The sequence below is a fragment of the Anabas testudineus genome, chromosome 21, assembly GCF_900324465.2.
Source record: "Anabas testudineus chromosome 21, fAnaTes1.2, whole genome shotgun sequence".
Lineage (NCBI taxonomy): Eukaryota > Metazoa > Chordata > Actinopteri > Anabantiformes > Anabantidae > Anabas > Anabas testudineus.
In genome coordinates this window covers 22,259,793-22,282,764 of record NC_046629.1, presented here as the reverse complement: position 1 = coordinate 22,282,764, position 22,972 = coordinate 22,259,793, and the positions used below count along the sequence as shown (strand labels likewise).

Sequence of the window (22,972 nt, the reverse complement as noted above, 5' to 3'; positions counted from 1 at the left end):
TTTGAGCTGTATATGGGCTGGCATATTTCTCCCTGTATGTTTGGGTCTGTGCCATTACCTAGTCGTAGTATTACCTTAGTTAAATTAACAAACTGTTTAAACCACCCTGACAACTGTTTTTCTATTTGCTGTTTGAATAGAGCCAGTTGGACAAATCCTAGAAATCATTTCCAGGATTGAAGTGTGATACAGTTTTTTTTTTTCCACTCGAGCTTTTACTTTGCCTATTAAACCACAGTCAACACACAGCACAGCTAAAACGGACACACTCATATATGGGTGATTCAATTTAGATAACCACTACTACTACTACAGGCTGTTCTACAACATACCATTTTTTTGTTCAACGAAGAGCCAATAAAAAAAGTTGGGAACGTGCCCTGAACGCGTACGTTTCAGAGCTCTTTCTGCAGTATTCTTTTCCTTATGACCAAGATGCAGCAGGTTTTATTTGTGAGTGAAACTTTGCATGCAGACCAGCTTGATCATCTGACGCTGTCCAACAGTAGCTGTTTTATTTCATGTCAGCTTTGGCTCATCTGCAGCTAAACATTGCATACTTCACAAATGTTGCAGACAGTAAGAAGAGAAATGAACTTACTACATATATGTATGTGTGTGAAATAAAATTCATTTATAGTCCTCTTGTGTAACTATTACTAATACTTGGCATCCAGCTTGAAGGTGAAGGTTGCTGTTTGCCACTGGGAGAAAGCATCTAAATGCTGTGATAGATGTGCTACTATGGTGCGTGCAAGGACAGATTTCATGTTGCTCAGACAAGCTTGGGTATTAAATGTGTAATGTTTCCCTGCTGTAGATGACAGCAGCATTACATACTGTATGCAGCTCTTATATCAGAAAAAGGTGTTCCTAAGGCATTCTCACATTTCCTCTTGTGGACGTCTTGGTTTCAACACACTGTTCCAGTCACATAAAGTGCTTTTGAACACCTCACACTGCATATGAAGTCAACTCCCAGGCGAGAAAGGTCTAATTGTTCGAGCTTTGATTACTTTTCAAGAGCAGCAGTTTCCCGATCCATTAGTGGCAACATGATGACACAGTGTATTACTGCACGGTCAAGAAGAAATGATAAAGCACAGGAACGACACAGCAAAGATCAGTGAACGCGTTCCATTTTTGTGTTTTTCTGTGTTTTTGTCATATTCACACATGCACACCTTCACAGTCCTCTTTAATCTCAACTTTTAGTCACCCTAAGTTGCTCCTGCATTGATGTAAAACATCAAACTTCAGCGATGTGTGTAATCCAGGATTAGTGTCAAGGATTGGAGCTTTTTGTGTGTGTATCCATTTACTTCAGTCACGCAACACCACAAAAAAAAAGTTAAAAAAATCAGCAGCTGCCACATAACACGCTTGAACTTGTGGCAAATGGCTGCTTGACTGTAGCAACAATGATGATGATGATGATGATTGAGTACATTTTTCCATTCAATGAAAAAAAAACAAGTCTTTGTCTTTGTGTTTTCATATCACTGCCTACCAGAATTGCAAAATAGCTGCTGTTTTAAAGACTGTATCAGAAAAAAGAAAATGAATCTCTGTTCGAAATGTGAAGATGTTTTCATCAACTGTGTTTTGAACTCACTTGCACCTGGGAACACTGCCATGCAGCTATCCCCCCCACCCATCCAGAACAGAGTGAGAAAGATTATTTTTAGCTACATTCACATTTCACTCTAATATAACTAAAAAAGAAAACGCACATAGCAAAACTATGTAATGCAACACAAACACATACATAGTTATAAATACTGACAAACACGTACAGAGCACACTGGGCTCACAATAAATATAAAACGTGCAACCATCCCAGTTCTGTAAATTCATGCTCCCACTTCCTTGTTTACGTGCTATTATGTGTGTTTATATGTTTATATGCTTGGTTGTGGTGACAACTTACCTTCATCACAAGACATTATATTGTCAGTAATAAAGTGATTGACAACTGCACGGCATGTGAGGACTGATTTCATTCAGATGTGGGAAAATTCCTCTCAGCTACAGCACTTTCTATGACTGTTTGCAGTGTGCTTACAACCCTAAGGGTAACAGTCATGCTTGGCTAACTAACATAATCTGACTTCTTACTCACTGTCACACTGTTCAATAAATATGATACACTGTACGAGGTTACACAGAGGTCCATATTTGGACCTCTCAATTTTAAACTTTGTATACACACGCTACATTATTTGTTAGATTATCAGCAAACATACAACTATTTACCCTAATCTTATGTTACTATTCTACGCTAATCAATGAACTGAACAAATACCTCACAGCTCACTAGCAGGAACGTTATGGCTGTGTGAGCTAGAGCTCATAGGCAGTTGAAGATAACAGGTTAAAGTCTTATGAATATTTATGGTTTGTGAATTTAGTTTTTGAGCTCGTATCAATAGCATCTTTGAGGTCAATTTTTACCCAGTCTGACTCCGAGAAATGGATGCATGAATTTGTCATGAGCATACTGGAATAGTGAAACTCCCTGTCCATGGGCCTTGTGGCTAATAACATTCATAGATTGCAACTTATTCAGCACATTGCTCTGGTCTTCTGAAATCTTCATTGGCTACCTCTAGCTTTTCAGGGCACAATTTAAAACCCTGCTATAAAAAGTTTTTAATGAGCTGGCTTGACAGTGCGTTTCAGACGTGCTTGCAGCCTGGTAGCATTGAGCATTTATGCACCTGAAGAAAAGAAGAACTTGCTCTAACACTATGGCTATATTATTCAATATGCAGACTAAAATATTGTGTGTACATGCTTATATTAGGTTTTTCTTCATTACACTCTCATATAAAACAACAGGCTTATTTTCTGGATCCAGCTTGTAAAAAGAATGAGGATTGATGGGGGGGGGCCGAAGCCAAATGTTATCATGACCAGCTGTTGAAAACATGAAAATGATTTTTTTTCAGTCCCAGAAGGCAATGCACTTTCTGCTACTTACAGTAGCTAGCATTCCTAACATGAGCTTTTAATGGAGACATCATGGAGTGGCACACTCACCTGAGACGACACAAGTGTCCTCACATTCTTTCAAGCTTCCAAAATTGTTGCTGTTTCCCCCACAGCCTCCATATTCGAACATCTCACACTTTCCTGTTAAGACACTGAAGAAGAATCTCTCCTTAATGCCCTTGCACGGCCCTTGGTCTTCCTTTAGGGCACATACCTCGTTGAAGATGAAGCGTTCATTTGGTCGTCCATCTGCTGGGAAGAGACAGAAAGTCACCTTTTAGTACTCTGCTTCTTGTTGCACTCTGTGAAATGCATTTTTTTTATGTAGGGGGAAAAAATTAGGTCACAGCATCCAACTCTAACCTCAGGCTCTGAGATAAGGTAAAGTTGCATGCCACTATAATTTCCAAAAAGACTGCTGTGTGAAAGGTTTGACAGCCTACTGTCTTAAGATAGTGGATTGCACAGGGAGGCAGTGTGGAGGATTTGTTAACTGCAGAGAATATTGAGCTGTGTGACCTGACTCCACACTTGAACTGAATAATTTAAAATATGGAAATGTCATGAAAGTCAGAAAATCAACTTTTGGTTTAGGCACAGGCCTATAGCTGTATTATTGTACTTCTTCTCAGTATTGTACACTGAGAATAAGAAACCATCGGGGAGCATCAAAATCCCCCCCTCCCACCCCCACATAAAAGCCGATCCAGGCAGGTGGCAGCTGCAAGGAGAAGAGTGAGATAAAGCAATGGAAATTTCACAGCATGCGGCTCACAGCAATAGTTTGCACAGCAGCGGATCAGACAGTACTGTAGTGTTCTATATACCGCACAGGTTATCACACACAGATATCATTCAAGTGTGCTTTAAATAATCAGGCCCAGTGTGGACAGCATGTTCAATCACTAATATTCTGCTGCAGAGACACAGAGGTCACATTATTCAATACATAATTATCAAGCTCGGATGTTATTATGAAACCTGCACATACACACTTCCCCACTTTCATTATCATTCATAAAAGGAATGAGATGACACGAAACCCTCTGAGCTCTACTAACCACTGTTGCGAATGTTAAATCACTGTCTCAGTGCACTGCTGGGAAATGACTCACTGGCCTTATCTTTGCTGTTTTTTGGGTCAGGTCTCTGTTAGGCCCGCCTGTAGCGATGCAGTTACTTCAAAATCCAAAGAATCTCTGTGCAAATGGATTTGCACATCAAGGTCAAAACTTAAATGGCAGTGTTTAAAAATGTCCATCTGGATTGCATATTCTAATGTAATAGTGTTTCAACATTCACGTACTGTCATCTGTTGTCATTTAGGTCCCTACATTAAGGTAACATTTAGCTCTCGCTATCATTTTGTTCAAATGTAGTTTAAACCTATTTTCTCTGGTGTGATTGGAAAACTTGGAAAATGCCCATTAAATTCTCTTTCCTGAGTTTCATGGGGAACCATCCGCCCTGTCCTATCAGCACAGCTGTCAACAAACAGTGAAGGTAATGAGGGCAGCGGCTCACCACTACAACCTGCCCTTCTCACTCACTCATCCAATTCTAATTTATAGCCAGGAATTGGGGGCACCAATCAAATAGTACCAATCTCCCTTCTTCCACCCAACCTGCAGTAGTGTTGTTGTGTGTGAGAGATGTGGGTGATGTCAGCAGAGCACCCCCGCAGAGACTTTATATTGATGTTATCCTTGTTGTGGCTGATAAGCAGGAGAAGATTGGATTGTCTAGAAGGGGAGAAGTTACACATTGACACTGGCAACGTGCATCTCTGTCTGGTACCAGACCCTGTTTTGGCTATATAAAAATAAAAGATCTGGACCCTGCACGCATGCACCCTCAGTGGGCCATGACGCCCACTGGCACAGCTGTACAAATACCTGAATCGACCAGTCAGCACATGTATGTGTACTGGTTATTATAAGGACGATATGTTCTCAAGTGTTTGTAAGATATGAAAAAAATGTTTGCTTAGAAAATGAAAATTGACGTAAACTATTCTCAAACTCTGTTAGCATCGGTTGTTATCACCAACATCGCAGCTCCACGTCTGAGCTCTTTTTGCTTATCCTACTGCGATAGTGTTTATATTTAGTCAACAGTAGCTCACAATGCTTATAACAGAGAGACTTTTCATTCCAGGCATTTGACGGCCCTTGGTGATCCCTTACAATGTGCCCCTCACTCCCACAGTCCTGCTCATTGCTGAACCTCACTGAACAAACTTTGCAGAAATAATGACAAGTTGAGATTGTTTGCTCTCTTCTTTGTCAATGGATGCCTCAAGCTGCTATGGCTGCAACACTTCTCAGAGGAAGAAAGCAGAGATGAGGTGCAGACTGGGCTTGCAAATAAGAACGTTCAATAAGGCAGAGTTTGGCCGCCCCGAGGAGAGGGAGGAAAAACTATTGATTTCTACTCTTCTTGTCTGAGACAGAACAAGGTACAATAAGCAGCATGTCCTTCAATCACTCACGTCCAATATCCAGACAGAGCCATTGTTAGGAAGAAGAAAGATAACAGGAGATGATACTAAGAGACAAATTAAAACGTATTATCTGCAAGGAAACCAGAAATGGTCCTTAAAGACCAGATAGACACGTGCACCGATGTGGAAAAATGGATTTATGCACAAAGGAAGTTCTGTTTTTTTCTATATTGATATCAACTAGGATGGGATGCAGTATTTGCCCGAATACTGTACAGTGTATTACCACTGAAGTGTACAATCTAATACAGCTACCAATTCCGTGAGCAATGAGGGGCTATTGCTAGTAAATTGTGATTTGACAGAATTTACACAGTGATTAAACATTGAAATAAAGGAAATGCATGCAGCATAGACTATATTTGGTTTTCTTCTTTGCTGTTAGTCCCCAAGACTCTTATTGGCTAACATTAGCTGGTAGACTTTAGACAGACTTGTATGGTTACAAGTACTTATTAAATCAATTAAGTGTGTAGACTAGAAATTAGATCAGCCATATACAGAAATCTGTAGTAGGTAGTAAGTAATAAAAGTAAAAAAGAGGAGTTCTGCAGCTTTTATGATGGTTTTAAATAAGATAAATAAATAAGTTTTCCACAAATCCACCCGAAGCTCTAGATCTGTGACCAGGGATCTTCTGAGTTGTTGAACAGAAAGTAATAAATACAGCCGTGATCTCATGGTGAATTAGCCAGAACCCAATATGTAATGTGGACTGTGTTCAACAGGGAAACATATTTTAGATTTTAGATGTGTTATTTTCTGAAAGGTCTTAAACCTTACACTGTAAAGTGCCTTGAGATAACTTCTGTTGTAAATTGGCGCTATACAAATAAAATTGAATTGAATTGAATTGAATTAATCTTCCATCAATAGCTAGTCTACCGAACACTGCTGACAAGATTTTAGCACACACACACACACACACACACACACACACACACACACACACACACACACACACACTCTGGCCATCTTAATCTACTCTGTATTGATTTTTTATTTATCACCTGTACTGCCTTACCCTAACCCTAACCACAACTGCCTCAGTCTAAACTTTACACTAAGCCTAAAACCTAAAACCTAGTCTTAAACGCAAAACTGCTCTTTAAACACCCAGCTAAAATGTCCTCACTTTGTAAAAAATTTCTCAGTATAATGGTTAAAAATAGCCACCCCCCACACACACACACAGTCACGCACACACATTTGGATGTGCATTATGCCAAGCACCTCTATAATTTCCAACATGGACATGTTCAGTCAGTCTGAGGCCCAGTCCCTGCTTGTTTACTGTAACAGAAAATTACCTTCATTTCTAGATTCATTAGCAAAGAGGACTTAAACACCAACTCTGCAGTACCTATGGAACCACAAACAACAAGAAAAAGCTTCCTACTGATGACTCAGTAAAAGACAAACTTCTAAAGAGAGCACATCGTCATCAGGATGGCAGGAAAGTATGATATACTAAAACAATCAGTTGGACAAAGTGAGACAGATGAAGATAGAAACAGAGCAAAAGGGCAAAACGATGTCCCAGTCGTGACAGCTAGACAGTTTTGTCATCAGCAGTTTTATCATCTGTAGCTTCAACTGCATGACAGAAAAAAACTTTATATGCTTTCCAAAGGATGACCTCCACATTTCTCTGTGCTATAAGTTACTATATGCAGCAGTAGATGTGTGCATTAAATACAAATATATAAAAAGTATAGTATAACAAGTAGCTAATTTTAATACAAACATTGCACACACACAAACACAACTGTCTTCAAAGTTACACTCAGTTGTGTGTGCATGCAACGCATATTTAAACAGTCAAGTTAGTCACTGATGTTGGGAGACTCATTTCTTTAGTGACTCACTTTGCTAATTGGGTAGTGAAGCAAAGAGCACAACATCCATTAAACAAAAATGATTGCAACACTCGATTGGAGCAGTATGCGTGTGCTTCGGTGAAGAAACCAACAAGGTGCAACACCAGAGCTGGGCTAGATAGGCCTGTAACGTAAGAAAGCCTGTCAGTGTTTATCAGAGCCATGCCCAGTGCACAAAAGGCTGAGGGTGAGTCACAGCCTGGCCCAATGTTTTACGTACTGGAGCTGCCCTCATTAAATGATATTTACTTGGATATGTAGTGTGTGTGTGTGAGTGTGTGTGTCTCTGGTCTTTGTACAACATGTATTTTTGTTTTTGTGTGTGATTTTAAAGAGAACTTGAAGAATGCAGGAGCTACAAATAGATTAATGATTTGTTGTATTAACAACACAAGACATTTGCAGTATGTGGTCAAAATGGTTCAATATCTCTCTTCAAGGACCGTGGCCATTACTTTTAAAGTGCTACAGAGTGCTGCTATGGTATATTTTTAGCCCTGTTGCCATTCTGCTTCAGATGCACATGTGTGCCATTCTTTTCCAGGACCAAAACCACCCAGAAAGTCCAGTTTTCTACTGGGTCGTGTGATATGTTTTGCTACATTTGAGGCAATGCTTACCAAACTGCAGGTAATACATTTGCTGGATATAGCTGCCTGTCAAAACTGAATGAACAAAAAAAAAAATGTCTACTATCAGCCACATTACTTGATGAACAGAGTTGAATAAACTGGAGAAAACAGTAAGAATTTGACTTTCATTATTTTAAAACAATATTTTTTTAGAAGAGGACGGACTGAAAGTCAGGTTTTTTTTTTTTCTTTCTCACGATAAATCTCCTGTCCCTGAACACACACACACACACACACACACACACACACACACACACACACACACACACACACAGCGTTGCGTTGAGCTCAGCTGAAATCAGTTGTGTTGGAACTTGTTTCTACTGTTGGCATGTTGACAAAGTTCTGTCAGGAATCACACAGTAGCTGCTCTGGGTGACCACCTTCAAAAGATGGGCTGTTCTGACCTGTTTAGTTATATTGTTTAACTGTATGCACTGATTTACATTACTTAATATGAATACACTGTACATATCTGCTTTAACCATCTGTTTTTCAGGCACCCTAAAGTATCACACAGTAATGAACCACCACAACTAGTGTTCTTGGCATATAGTTGTTATAGTGGTCATAAGGAGCAGAAAGAGTATTAAATGTACTGTTATAACAACACGTCTCAACTAATTCAACACAGAAAACTGGCAATGTCTTGAGCACAGTGTGTCAAGATATTGGTTTCACTTTAGATTTTGCAATATGAGGCTGTGTGAAATTGGATAAAGCTCAACAACAGAACTTAAATTATGTGTAACCATAGACAGAGGTGCATGACTGGAAGATAAGAAACAGCAAAACAGTGACTGATAGGAAAACTAAAGTGAAACAATGACAACGACCCCTACAGATGATGACACAGCTCATTAAAACGACTTTGGCCTTTGAGCTGCCATAGAGTGATGAGCCAATTCCTGCAGCAATCTTTCAAAACAGGGGGAGAGCACTTCCTGTGGAGCTTCATCTTGGGAGACAAAGTGAGCATACACCTTCCAATGCACCTTCTCCAGCAGATCGAAGGAATCCTAATGAAGCATGGACACGCCCAGGCCTCCAGGAGGGATCAGTTTCTATTTCTATAAACAATAAAAACTTGGAGAGATCTCATTACTTAGACTGGGGGCTACACGGAAGAACTTACTCATGTTCGGGCAGCGACAGGCCTGGTCCTGCATGGCACAGTACACAGAGCGTGACACAAACTCAGCCAGGACCAGTATTTTGATTGTTGCTTGAGACATTCAAGCAGATAAAAAAACTTGTGCATGTCATGGTTCAGTGACATTAAAGAGCATACGAGGTCTTTTACTGTGCAAGCCGTTACTGTGTGTATTAGATCTGCTCCCTCCTTCATTGCTCTACCCAGCAGCACCACAGAGAAACCTTCGCAATTATCTAAAGGGCTTGTAAGAACCTGCATTTTTAATCAGAGCCTGTGTGTTGGTATGGCAGGTGGTGAAGGAGGAGAGATGTTAATTGTGGTGTTAATTGTCCTCGCACAACTCTTGTGGACCCCTTTGTCCATGGCAAGGCAGATTTAACATTCATCTCAGCCTTGCATTTTCCACCCACGAGCTCTAAGGGCTTGTGTTTTTTTGTCTTGCACTTTCAAACAGGAGACTCTGGACAGATGAACACAAACAAGAAACCCTCTGTCTAGCTCTCTATGACTTCCACCTTCTTCCTTATATCTGCAACAGAAGCAAACTTGAAAACTTGTTTTTATTAATCTGACTTTCCTCCAGTGCAAGCTCAGTGGTGGAAATCTCTATCCTCTTCCCATCCTGCAATGGCATTATCTTTTCCAGGCAATGACTAAGCTGAGCCCCTACCTGTTTCCCACTTGGTCCTGAGAAGAAAACAACGGTGGGAACCGGAAATCCCCCTCGCTCCAGTGATTCTGCCAAATCCGCGCTCTGACATTTGCAAAGTCTGAGCGCCACTGAACCGAACAATCCCACTCAATGCCAATTAGAGCTTGTCTCGGCTAGTTCTCAGCCAATCAATTGGACAAAATGTGTTTCCTGGCCTGCAGACTAATGCTGGGTGGGCGAGTTGGGGGGGTGACCCGGGTTGGTGACAGCTATGCTTAAACCGCTCCCAACTTTACAAGAAATCAAGGACACTTGTTCCACACAAAGTGCTTATCTGCTCCTTTAATTTGACCATGCAGAAGCTTCTCAGTCCAGAAGGAGCATATGGCAAACAATACTGTGGACATATGATGACATGATGTGAGTTTGCCATAAGTTGCACAGGCCTGTAGGGAAGAAAGTCCCACAGCACCATCTGCCAAACTGATGGAGCACCAATTATAAAATATCCAGTGAATTATTCATCACTTGCTGTAACAAGCAAATGATTCACAAGAATGGAGGTGTTCAGACCAGTAATAATAAATGTCCTAATGTCGAAAAAGAGCATTGGTATATTAGAATGAAATCATATTAAAGTGTCTGCTTGAAGTGAAGCAGAGGCTCTGAACAACTTTAATTAAGACAATATCTCATAAAATCCAACTACAGCATTATAACTGTGTGTTAATTTTACAGCACTAAAAAGGTATGACCTGCTTCTGGCCTATTGCACTTTTTCCAACCTCCCAAAACCTGGTGGTTGCTTACCTCCATGTACCAGCATCTCCCAGATTGGTCATGCTCCCTTGATTGTGTGCGAAAGATCAGAGATCAGTGGTGGGAACACAGAGGACTTTTCTAGCCCTGACGTGTATGCAAACCAGGCAGCAAGGAGAGCGAAGTTCAAACAAATTAACTAGCTCCGTGGCAACTAGTCTCATCTCAGATCTGCTGTGTAATTGATGCACATAAATAGGAATTGCTCATTATTTCCACTTCAGATGCAGCTGATAGCCGAAACCGAACAAAACTGTATTTAAAGGCAAAATCAGCACAAAGTAAAAGTCTGATTCTGACTGGGATGTTTTGATTAGAATAAACAATGCTAGTTAGATACATGACATTAAGGAACTGAGAACACAAAAAATTTGAGTCTACAAAGATGTGCATTTACAAACTATCCAATCTTACCACAACACAAGTGAGAATGTGCTAGAGTGAGATTATATCTTGATGACGATATCTTCTGCTCTAGCTTGATAAGAACTCCTCTAACTGAGGTTCTGGGAAATGCACAGCATCTTAGCTGTTGCCAGTGCTGCACTGTTCTGGACAGAGATCCTGGAATCTGATTGCGGGTCAATATTAGAAAAAATATACAGACTTTAGATGTATTAAAATTCAAATTAAAATGGCTGTATTATGTAAAACGGTATTTTAATATACTTTAAACATCTTTGTGATAAAACACTTGCAGAAAACATAGATTTCTGCTTAAAGCTACAATATGTTTCTTTATTTGAATTGCTCTTCTAACGAGTCAGAGGATTTCTGCTAGGTTAGCATTTTATAACAACAACTACTAGAACTTCGCAGAGCACAGTAGTGTAGGGAGGCAGACTGATGGGCAGAGCACAGTGGATTGATTTTGAGTCTTATGAAATTCACTTTACACATAATATTGGATATAGTACGTTTGAAAAACACAACATACAATAGGAGGTGCAATATTAGTGTAATCAGTGACACGTGAATTCCATTCACACCATATGCATATCCATCCACCGTAGTGTTGACAGTACTGTTACGTTTTGATATCTCACTATAATATCACAAGTTCAATATCTAGTCAATATGAGCTTATTCCCCAGGTCTGTTACCACATCATTGTGATATGTGAGGGCAGTGTTTATGGAGTGTACTGTTTGCCGTGAGGCAACATTATTTGCTGTCAGAAAATCACAAAAAGTCAACACTGTAGCAAGTCAATAGTCCCACAGGTCAGGACCAGAGCATGACAGTAAATGACAGCGTCAAACACTTACAAACAACAAAAAACCTACTGCACATTACAATCATCAATTAAGTTGACAAGTTGATATTTGGTCCTGCATGAGTAGCAAAGTCAAAATGCTATTTTCCTAAGTGCATCCCAAACACCCACGTACAGTGAAGCCTTGTCAACCACTGAATGGACCTTCAAGGACTCCACAGACGGCGGCCATGAATGTCTGTGTCTTAGCCTCCTCTGTGTTGATGAGTATCTGATTATACAGCAGAATCAATGGAACAGACAGAAAGTGAGAGCAAGTGGCTCATTCTCAGCCTGTGCAAATGTCATCCTCAACTGATTGTACTGTAGATGCACTCCACATTAGATGAGAGGATCGATACAGCGGCCCGTCTCTGTAGTGCAGGTTATCATTCAAACAATACAAATGAGGAAAAAAAAGAGAATGCTTTTTTTTTTTTTTGCTAGTGATCAGTAGGTGGTGGTGCGACTGAAAGTTTAGTTTGCTTTCCTGTGAGGGATTAAGCCTGCTGCTGCTGCTTCTGCTGGGAATAGGCACGCAGAGCAAATGATTAAAGATGACACAAAGAACATTGAAAGTACAGCAAAGATTACAGTTTGCTTTTGTTCCATTTCCACTGAGTTCTAAACAGCAGCATCTATTTTCGTCCTCGTCATGGTCACAATGCCACTGTTATTACTGCAAACTGAAAAGAATTAGCTGTAGCATGTCTGTAAATTGCACTTCTTTTAAGGCTGAACGTGGTCATCATTTGTTGATTTACTGTCTGAAACAAGGCAGAATGCAAAGGGAATTTGAGAGCAGTGTGTTTGCATACAAAGCCGGTGGAAAGATGTGATTAGACTCGTCAGTGTGAATTGAAAATGATTCAACTTGAGAGAAAAATCCGCACATATGCCAAGGGTTTATGAAACGGCCTTATTAACACAGAGATGAGAGAGACACTGGAGGGAAATAACAGAAAAAAACCAAAGATGCTGGTGAGTTAAGTCAGAGGCTCAGCTGAACTGAGCTGAAGACACAAAACAGTCGTCTATCCCTGGTTTGTGCCCCTCATGTAATACCCCCACATTAGAAGACACAGAAATGAATCCGAAAACAAGTTAGTGGTAAACTGTCCATTTTGGCATCTCTCACCAAAGCTAGAGAAGCTTTTTCCAAACCCTTATGAAGCTACATTCTCAAAATGAGCCAGACAATTTCTGAAGAACCATAACTGAACAGATGAGAAATCACGAAATACAATATCTTTAAAATTGTTGTCAGAATGTCAACATGCAGATGTATGATGATGTCTCCCTGAATTGATTTTGGAGATGGGGAAGGGGATTTTGTAAGGGGATCACCAAGGTTATGAAGGTTTATCTTCTGGTAACCATGAGCCATAGTCCATCTGGTACTGTAGATGTAGAACTAGATTAATAATTTCTGACCTGCTAGTAGTTTTTTAATTTAATTTAAGTTCATGGTAAACACAGTTCCAACGCTGCTAGCATGTGTGAAACTAAATTTGAATAACTACTATTTTGTCATTTCTCATTGATGGTGCATTAACAGCCTCGTCGATTTCAATTTCAATCAGAGGAGAACAAAGAAGCTGGGTATGATAGATCTGAGGCACTTTAATTACAGAGGAACAACCAGACCTTGTGTGGACTCTGCACATTTCATGCAAATCAAGTTTAAAAAAAGCAGTGAGCAGATGAAACAAGAGGCAGGAGAGCTAAGAAGTTTTGCCTTCAGATATAAATTCATATTGTTATTTGGAATATTTAAATATCCTACTTGCTTAGAATCCTAGATGCAGTATGTCCAGTCTGTGCTGTTATTTCTTAACTGATATTGTTCCATCTTGACAGTCACGTTGCTTTATACAATGTGGAACTGTGCTTGACTCAGTCAGTTGCCCAGTTTTATGTGAAAACGTGTCGTCAAGGACTGCATTTTTCCTCTTATCTGTTTCTTGGTCGACTCATGATCAGGTTCATCTCTTTATAGGGTTCATTGCATGCGTAGCACCCTGATGAAGGCGAGATAGCTGAAAACATTTAGTAAATAAAACATGTCGTGCTGAAGAAGAGTTGTGCAATGTGTTTCTACAAACTTTTACTGAACCCGACGGTGCTCTGCACCCTGAACGTTAGGAACTGAAGACAATCAGCAGTCAAAAAACAAGAAGCCCAACATCCCACTCCCACCAGTCTGGACTGGTACAGAATGAACCATTACTCCTACATCATTTTTGAATGCTACTTCAACAAGTTCAGACTTACTTCATGTCTTACTTTTATTCCTTAAAACTTTTGCAAACACATCAGACAGTAGCTGCTACGGTTGAGTGAGAAACTTTGTCAATTTGTCTGCACACCTTGTCTCCAATGTCACTTATGTTTTTATGCTACATGGTATCAAAAAAAAAAAAAAAAAGCACACACAGACATTAAAAATAAAGAAATACAATAGCATGCCCTTTAATCTGTATATAGCTTGTTTCCATTACAACTTACGATAACCGGTATCTGCCACTATTTCAGTATTTTATTAGACACACCGCTTCCTTCCTGTTCTTCTTTCCATCACTTCTTGAAACTCTTCTCCTTAAATATAGCTCTTAACCCTCAATTATCATCACGACTCATACAGGAAACATTGCCATGACCTTATCCCTCTGCAGAGGGGCAATTGGGCTGTGCTGAAAAAAAAAAAGGCATTCCAGGCATGAAAAAGATACCAGATATCTTTCCAAACAACCCAGAGAGACTGAGTCATGCATACAACTGGACATCAGCCCTAATTAGTTTTCTTGTTGGTGTCATTCACCTCCTGTGCGAAATGTGAAAAAAATGTAGACAATTATGTGTCAACTTTTAAGAGATTAAAGCTTCCTGTAAGCTACAAAGAGACGCTAATAATGTCCCCAGCAACAGACTCTGCTGTCCACAAACCTCCCTTCATAATTTGACACACTATGTATACAGACAGGTGAAGCAACATATCCATAAAAGCCTTACTTTGTCTGCTTCGATTAGGGAACAACACCAAAACCCACAAATCAAATATGTTGCTCCATACAAAGCAACACGTGAGCTGGGTTTCATCCAGCCACCACAACCACAGTGGTTCATGTTTACTCAGGTAAACTAGCTTTTCCTGGGAATATGACCTTTGTTTTGCGCATGAAGAACTCTTACATCAGACACTGTAGCCAGGTGCATGATCCTGTTCAAAAGATACATTGAAGATGTCTCAGTGCAATTTTTCTCATTGTTACCAGATATCAGTAATATTAGTCACCATGTACTGCTTTAAGGGCTGTCTGAAGACTCAAATGTACAATATGTAATACATGAAGCTGTGCCCAGAGACATGATGTCTTCATCATTTTCTGGAATTATCAACAAATCATACAAATGTAAAAACACAACTTGAGGTTATGCTGTCAGATCCTGTTTGTATGAATCAGCATTATATATATATATATATATATATATATATATATATATATACCGTATATTCATTGGACAGTGATAAAAAACAGAATGCAGCAAATCCCCACACAGAAGACGGAGAGACAATGTCACATTGACTTGAGAAATCATTTTTAGTTTTTGTATCATTGGCATTATGTTTACATCACATTATAAGTGAACATGCACAAGTGGCCAACATTTCAATTTGATCCTCACTTTTGAATAAACTCTGCTTTTTTAAAGTAGGGAGTCATTTTATTAGGGTACAGGAAACTATTTCTGGAGAACCTGGGATCTCCTCCATTGCTCTGTCTGTCTGTAACATTACATCATAAAGCTCATTTTTATGGATTTAGTCTGGTATATCACTGTGAGCCGATTGCCTCTGAGCTGTGCCATCTTCTCCTGCTCCTGGGCAATTAAGATGGCACTGAGATTTCTCCTTTGTCAGTTGTGGAGACAAATTTGCACGCGAGCTGCACTCAGTCTGAGGTTACCTCACTGTTAGTCATGAAATGAACTGCTAACTTAACCATCTCGTCAAGTTGGTGGGGAAACAATTGAGGAGACAGTAGCTTCTGTCTAAAAACAGAACCAATGAGGTATCCTATGTCTCTACAGTCAACAGTGCCCAGGACGCACAGATTAAGTTGTGGCTAGTTTGATGTTGGGAATGAGTGTTTGAGAATCTGTGTTCTAATCAAACAGGAGAATGTAGAAATGTAGCGTGTTGTGTTCCTGTTAACAGTTTACTGCACATGCTGGAAACACGTACACTCTCATCTAAAATAGCATTCCTGCTCTCATGTTATACACCATGTTTTATATTCTGTAGCAGGTGACTCAGCTACGACTTTTGAATTCTCTGGTGTCAGGTACTCTGTAGGTGTGAAACACAAACTAAATTCATGAGTTGTTCTAAATCAATTAGATTATATAATGAGTTCATGACTCCCAGAAATGGGGGACCTTTATCCATTTGCGAAGTGCTATGCAGACGTGGTAGACATATATTAACGAAATGGGAGTAGACACTCCGTACTCACTCTAATTTATCAGAACACAGAGAGAAAAAGACAACATCCACCCATCCATTACTGTTACCACCTTTTCCCTTTTAGGGGCACAAGGGGCTGGAGCTGAACCCAGCTAACACTGGGTGACAGACTGTCTACCCTGGACAGGTTGCCAGTCTGCCCCAGGGCCACACAGAGGCAGTCCACCATTCACAGTCACATTCCCACCTACAGGCAATTTAGAGTCCAGAGGCAACATGCACTTCCTGATTAGACAACCAGTTTCTTAGATGGAGGCTTCACATGGAGCAGAATTCAGTCGTATTGCTGGAAAACCACACAGCGCTGCTGTTAACTGGCAGATAAAATGTCTGCTACAGCAAAGATATATTTGATCAGAATATTTCTTGCTCCTTTTATGACTAGAATTGAAGAAATTTATCAAAGCTGAATTCATTTCCAAATCCACACACATCGAATCCAAAAGCTTTTGGAATCCCTCATCACCTTTTTCGTAATGATTTTTTCCCGTTCAGATCTCACCTGCGAATATCAAATTAAACAGACTGCAGAAGACCACAGTCCAAGTCTCAGGTGTTAGAGAACATGTCCATGTCCTCAGACAGCATGTACATGTCAGGTGTTAAATCTTCAAAGAAGGTGTGGGGGCCTAGTCTTAGGTCCTTAGATGACACATATACCTGCACTCAGGTATCTAAGTCCTCAGAGAACATATAAACTCGATTTCAAGTGAGGTTTTTCCGTTCTGTTGACACTTGATATGCAAATCACCATGACACTACAGCCAAAATCACATGATGCTTTAAAACAGTAAACTGAACGTTAAGTTATATTATCATTATTATTAAATCAAAACATCTTAGGTGTTAAATTCTAGTCCAAAGCCTGACATTTAACTGTGAACTATTGGAATTCTCTCGCGATATAATTACACATAAACAATCGCCCCCTACCGGTTGAAAACCAGGTGCTGCTTTACTACTATTGTGGCAGCTTTTGTCACCAACCAACCACCGCCTCCTACCATCCCTCACATGCTCCCTTTTATCAAATTAACATCTCCCACAGTTGCAGTAAAGAGAGAATTAAGGATACATTGTCAGCGTTGATTGCTTCAGTGTCAGTGTTGTTGTTGTTGTGTGTTAAATACAAATTAAAACTGCTGAACCAAAGGCAGAGAATGAATTCAGACAGAAAGTGGGAGTGGGTGTATGTGTATGCAAACAGAGAACAGACACTGTAATAGCGAGTTGCATCAGTCAAAGAAGATTTCATGCAATTTTGGCATTAAGTCTATATTATAATTCTCCTGTGGTGCCCCCAGAAAGAGAGGCTGCGTTCAAATTGCTTCTAGGTGAGTTTTCTAGACAAAACAAACATTTTGTGACTAAAAACTATAGGTCTGTATCTATTTTCAAGGCAGAGAAATAGCCACAGTGTTTGATTCTAGGTGTATTCATCTGATGGTTAAATGAGTTCTAGTGACAGTTTAGTTGAGCCCTTTTCAGAAGTCCACTCCTTGTTGCAAGCGTTAATTAAGATAGGACATGCTACATGGTTTCTTCTCTGTTTATGGCCTGAGGCGATGTAATAAAATGACTTCAAACAGCAAGTGAGTGTCTAATTAAATTTCTCCACAAATTAATGAGACACAGTGTTTACGCCTGATTAGTGAACAGTGAGGCTACCAAGAGCGCGCACCAATGATACTGGCGTTTAATTTCAAAGAGGCCCAGTGACTCCCTTATTGTTTTACCTCTCAAGTGCACGTAAATGATATGCAAATAGTAAAAGCTAATCTTCGTCTATGAACAAAACCCCGTTGAAGGTAATGTAAATAGCCCAGATTGGCTGTCTGTATTTATTTATGGCTTGTATTCCCATATCTTTGATGGATGCAGAGTATAATTGCTAAATGGTAATGTGTTTTTGTAATAAGGCCTAGAGCCCCGTTCTTTGTTTTGGAAGCCTCAGTACTCAGCATATTTGTCCTTATGTGCTTTAAGGTTAAAATGATAAACGTGTGCTGCTTGTAAATGTTAGCCATCAACATGATGTCAGCCGACGGCATCTTGGAAATCTCATCCTCTTAGATGTAAACAATGGCAAATGCGTGCTTAAAGGTGTACAGTTGATATGTGAACTCAACAGGCAAACAAATACACCCACCCCTCCAGTGTTCCTTCAGTGACTACACCCCTCTACATGTCATGCATGCACATGGGCACAGCAACAATACCTGCGACTAGGGCTGATCCAATAGATACAACCAAACAAGATGTAGCCACACATTCAGATAAGCACGAGCACTAAATACGTCAAACGTTTGTGCAGACTGGTGGTAATTACTCAATCTGAGCTGGAACTCAGTCGAATGACCTTTGACCTCTAACACTTCACCAACAAAACGCAGACACTCCTGCGCCACTAAGTCCTATCGTGAAGTCAGCCCTCCCAAAAACGTGGATGTTATTTTTGACTGTCGCTTGAGCCTGAAGCAAAGTGAAGAGATTAGCCCGGACGTGTTGTTATCAGCTGATGAATATCTTCTAACAATCTCACTTAGTAACACACAGAAAATTCTATTAGCTTTTTATCCTTCCTCCTGATTTTTGCCGTGGATTAACTGTTGAGCTATGGAACTGCTTCAAACTTTTCAAACTTCAGCAGCCAGAGTTTCTCAAACACTAATCACACTAATTTTAGTTTCACTACAGGCTGCCAATCATGTTTTAAATATCATTTGCCTGGCACACCATAAGTAAACAGAGTAACTAAACGGCTGATGTCTTTGTGGTTATTTAAGTGCTCTTAAAGAAACTGCTGCTGTGATTGTTGATACACATTTGAGCTACAGCTCATTTATTTAGTTTAGAAGTAGCTGTTGTTTTTTACCTTTGGATGAAATCTAACCAGCTCTCATGTGTATTCTACAGTGTCCCTCATTGTGTCTCAATAAGACAAAAGTCTCCATGTCTCATATTTTATTGTAGGGCCTCCTCATAGACTGTAAATGTTCCTTCCATGATGGGAAATGATGCTTAAAACCTACTGTGTGCCATTGTGAGATAAGGGAGATACAATAAAGACATACAGTAAATGTTGCAGTTCATCTCCAGTGCTCTTATTCATTCAGCCAATATGTGACCCAACACTCTTAGAATAACTTTCTGCACTTTGGTCTCTGCTGCATAGATTTATAGGTAGGAATCAGAAGTGCTCAGTATTTGCTCTCAGAGGTGGAAGAAGGGAACATTACAATTTCTCCTGCCTCTCCTCAAACCTTCCCTGGCTTGTTGGGTGTTTGACATTTAATCCCAGCAGCTTCATTACCGCCAGCGAGGCTGTTGTTGCGACATGACAGGACAAGAAGAAGGTGCCAAGCAGTTCAGGTGTGGGTCGCGGCCGGTAAGAGAACTGTCGAGCTGGACTTTGACCCTGCCTGACGCCACATCTCTCCACACGCTAATAAGGAGCTGAAGCGCCTCCAACACAACAAAGCGAACTCGGAAGCTGTGGTGTGGAACAGGAATTCAGTAGATATTGTTTAAAGTAGTTTGTTACCTGTAAGGCAATAAACCTCCAGTAACTGTACCTGCTTTATCCTGTTGAAGGAATCACATTGAAGCGCAGCTGTCCAGGTCCACACATTTACACGTTAACGTAAATAGATATAAATCGTGTGTCACAACGATAATAACACACACTGTAATGTAATTTATTTAATGCCACGTTATAAATGAAATAAACTTAAAAACGTGACATAGTAATGTGTGGATATTCACTAGTGTGTACTCAGTTCCATTTTACGCACGGGAGGTTTCTGCGGTGGAACTTTCCCCTACAGCTCAGACGCACTGTGAACACAGTTAAAATATGAATCTGAATCTAAATATATATATATATATATATATTTTATTATCTTACCATGTCTGTGGCAGGAGCCAAAACGGGCGACACAGAGGAGCGAAACGGCGCAAATCCACCACTTGTCTGACAGAGCCATGCTGCTGGAGAGGGTGCCCAACCGCGCTGAATGTAAAGTTTAGAGGAGAACTTCTTGAAGTTTAAGGGCTGAAGTCGTGAGTGTGGGTGGGGTGTGTACTTCCGTTTGATAACACCGTGCCAGTCTGCAGGCACAGAGAAATTGAAATTCACAGTAATTTCGAGGAGGGAAACATCACTGTAAGGAAGTAACATATTGCTCCTGAGTCATAACGTTTTCTGAGGAATTAAATCAAAACTGGCTTTTTTGTTTTTTTATTATTATTATTTTATTTCTATGTATCATTGGTCGTCATTACAGCTTATCATTTCCCCCATACAAGGACTATGACGTAATAAAATAACCCAATAATAGGATTGTGGGCAACCATCTCAGCAGCTGTTTATCTCTCTGTCCGTGACTCTGTCTCTCTGCTGGGAGCTGATTAGCTATAACAAGCCGAGTCCCAAGTTGCATCTTCTCAGCCCCCTCAACAGCACTTTAATCTGAAGCAATTCATCTCTCTGTGATGAGAAATTTTCATCTGAAGTCCATTACCTAGACTCTGCTGTCTGTTTCATTTAAGAAACTCGTACCTGACTTATGGCCTTTGGAGAGCTGCGGAGAACCCTTTCAGCTACTTCAGGCTTCTGCTAGTGACACACAGTGTAATTTAGCTTCAAACTGGCAGATATATGCTGTAATTATAGTCTGGGAGCCTCTTTGCACCTCATACTTGCATAACTTGAATGAATTCATTGCATTGTGTTAAATACTGCAGTGGATTTATGTGCAGCAACGTTGTGTTAAGTACAAGTGGCTGCACTGCTGCAAGGTTCAGTATTTGTTACACAGCTGGGGGATGCCCAGAATAAAAAGTCACACACTCACTGTTATACATGGAAATTAATCCTTTACTGATCTAAATAAGAAGTCGGACATGTGCATGGAATCATGTTCCCATTGTAAACCCCTCTGAGACCAGTTTGCGCTCAGGATTTATTAATAAAAGTTATTCAACTCATCAGTTTTCAACAGGACAACGCCCCCAGTGCACAGCACAAAGTCCAGAATGGGTTGGGTTTTACAATTTTCTGTAGAAGACCTTGATTAACCAGCACAAATCCCTGACCTCCTCCACCTAGCAGATTTCTTGTTGTTGGGTTGTTGCTGTTCAATGCTCTGATAAGGGTTAAAAACTTTGGGTGCATTTACAACCTATATGGCAGCTTTAATGGAAAGGCTTGGCTGAAAGTATTTGAAGGCATTACAGCCACTTTTATTCATATGTACATATATGTACTGGACTAACTAATACTAATAATGACATACTTTATTGATCCCCTTGGGGGAAATGTGGTTGGACAGCTGACAGACAGTAGATATCAGTGCCACTACAGGGTTTCGGTGTCTTGTCCAAGGACACCTTGACACGTAGCCAGGAGGAACCGGGAATCAAAGCACTCACCCTGGGCTTTATAAACAACTGCTCTACCACCTGAGCCACTGCCACCCTAATGTAATTGTACATTAAAGTGTTAATTTTAAATTGAAGCTGAAAATATGATGAAAATTGCCACTGTCAAATTCTGCACCTGTGTCTGTTCATAACTTTACTTGGCACAGATTTAATTTAAAATATTATCTACCACTGTGAAGACTACATTTGGTTCATTCAGTTCCAAGATTTGTAGCCACTAACTACATAGTTGTTTAATTTTTTTAAGTAGCTGATCACCTTGACTGAAAGACCATTAATAACTCGACAACATCACACCGGTGCTTGTGCCTGTTCAGTTTGTTGCTGGCTTCAACAGCCTTCACTCAGCTAAACACTTGAACTGTTGAGCTTGAGGATTCAGTGTTAATTATTAATGTGAAAATGTACCAAACCTTCCTACTCTATATACTGTCAAATAGTCTAAGTGCAGGCAGTAATAACAGGCACTCAAAGTGTGGAGTATATTTCAGATTCTCAATAATTGTGACTCCTTCAGCTAGAAACTGATGAAGAAAGTGAAAGAAACAGGATATTGACATTGTTCCAAAACTGATGACCGCAGTCAAACTTTTTTTGCTCTCTGACATGACAGCTGTGGGAGAGGTGGATACTGGTTCATCTCTAAAGAACAGTTGGGAAAACCTGAGGTGTCATCAAACCAGCCGGCACTCATGGAGCTCATAAACAGCCAAAAGATAGTAGTCATACACTCCCAGGGGTGACTATGTGAAACTTTATGAGTGGTGTGTAGCAAAAAAACAAGGGCAAAGATGCTCAATTCACCTTCCTTTGGCAAATAAAGGTTTGGAAATAAAATCATAAATGATAAAAGTGCTATATCTCTGTACGTGCCAGTGAGATAATTGAGTACGATATATCCATGGAGATGTTATTAACTTTATGAGTCAGTCAAATCACAACAATCCTCCCTTAGTAAACTATGACTATTTCATTCCACATTAGCCACCTTCAACACAAGAAGCTGCTTGAGAGTGTGTCATCATTAATAAAGGTTTTACTGTATTTTCTGAGATGCAGCGTCTCGTATTTAAATAGGTTTAAAGCACGTTGGTTTCAAAGAGACACT

At 40.1% G+C, this 22,972-nt stretch overlaps 1 protein-coding gene across 2 annotated transcripts in view; it reads right to left on the bottom strand.

Moving 5' to 3' along the window:
- The window catches only part of tfpia (tissue factor pathway inhibitor a), a 29,235-nt gene extending 8,756 nt beyond the window's left edge, over positions 1 to 20,479 (bottom strand). The window contains exons 1-2 of one of the 2 annotated variants that reach the window (XM_026376341.1): positions 20,327 to 20,479; positions 3,043 to 3,246 (exon numbers count right to left, since the gene is read on the bottom strand). In XM_026376341.1, coding sequence (XP_026232126.1) covers positions 3,043 to 3,246; positions 20,327 to 20,405 — 283 coding nt within the window. In that variant the 5' untranslated portion in view covers positions 20,406 to 20,479. The remainder of the gene's footprint in view (positions 1 to 3,042; positions 3,247 to 20,326) is intronic. The other variant, XM_026376342.1, reaches the window with a different exon arrangement.
- Between the last annotated feature and the right edge of the window lie 2,493 nt (positions 20,480 to 22,972).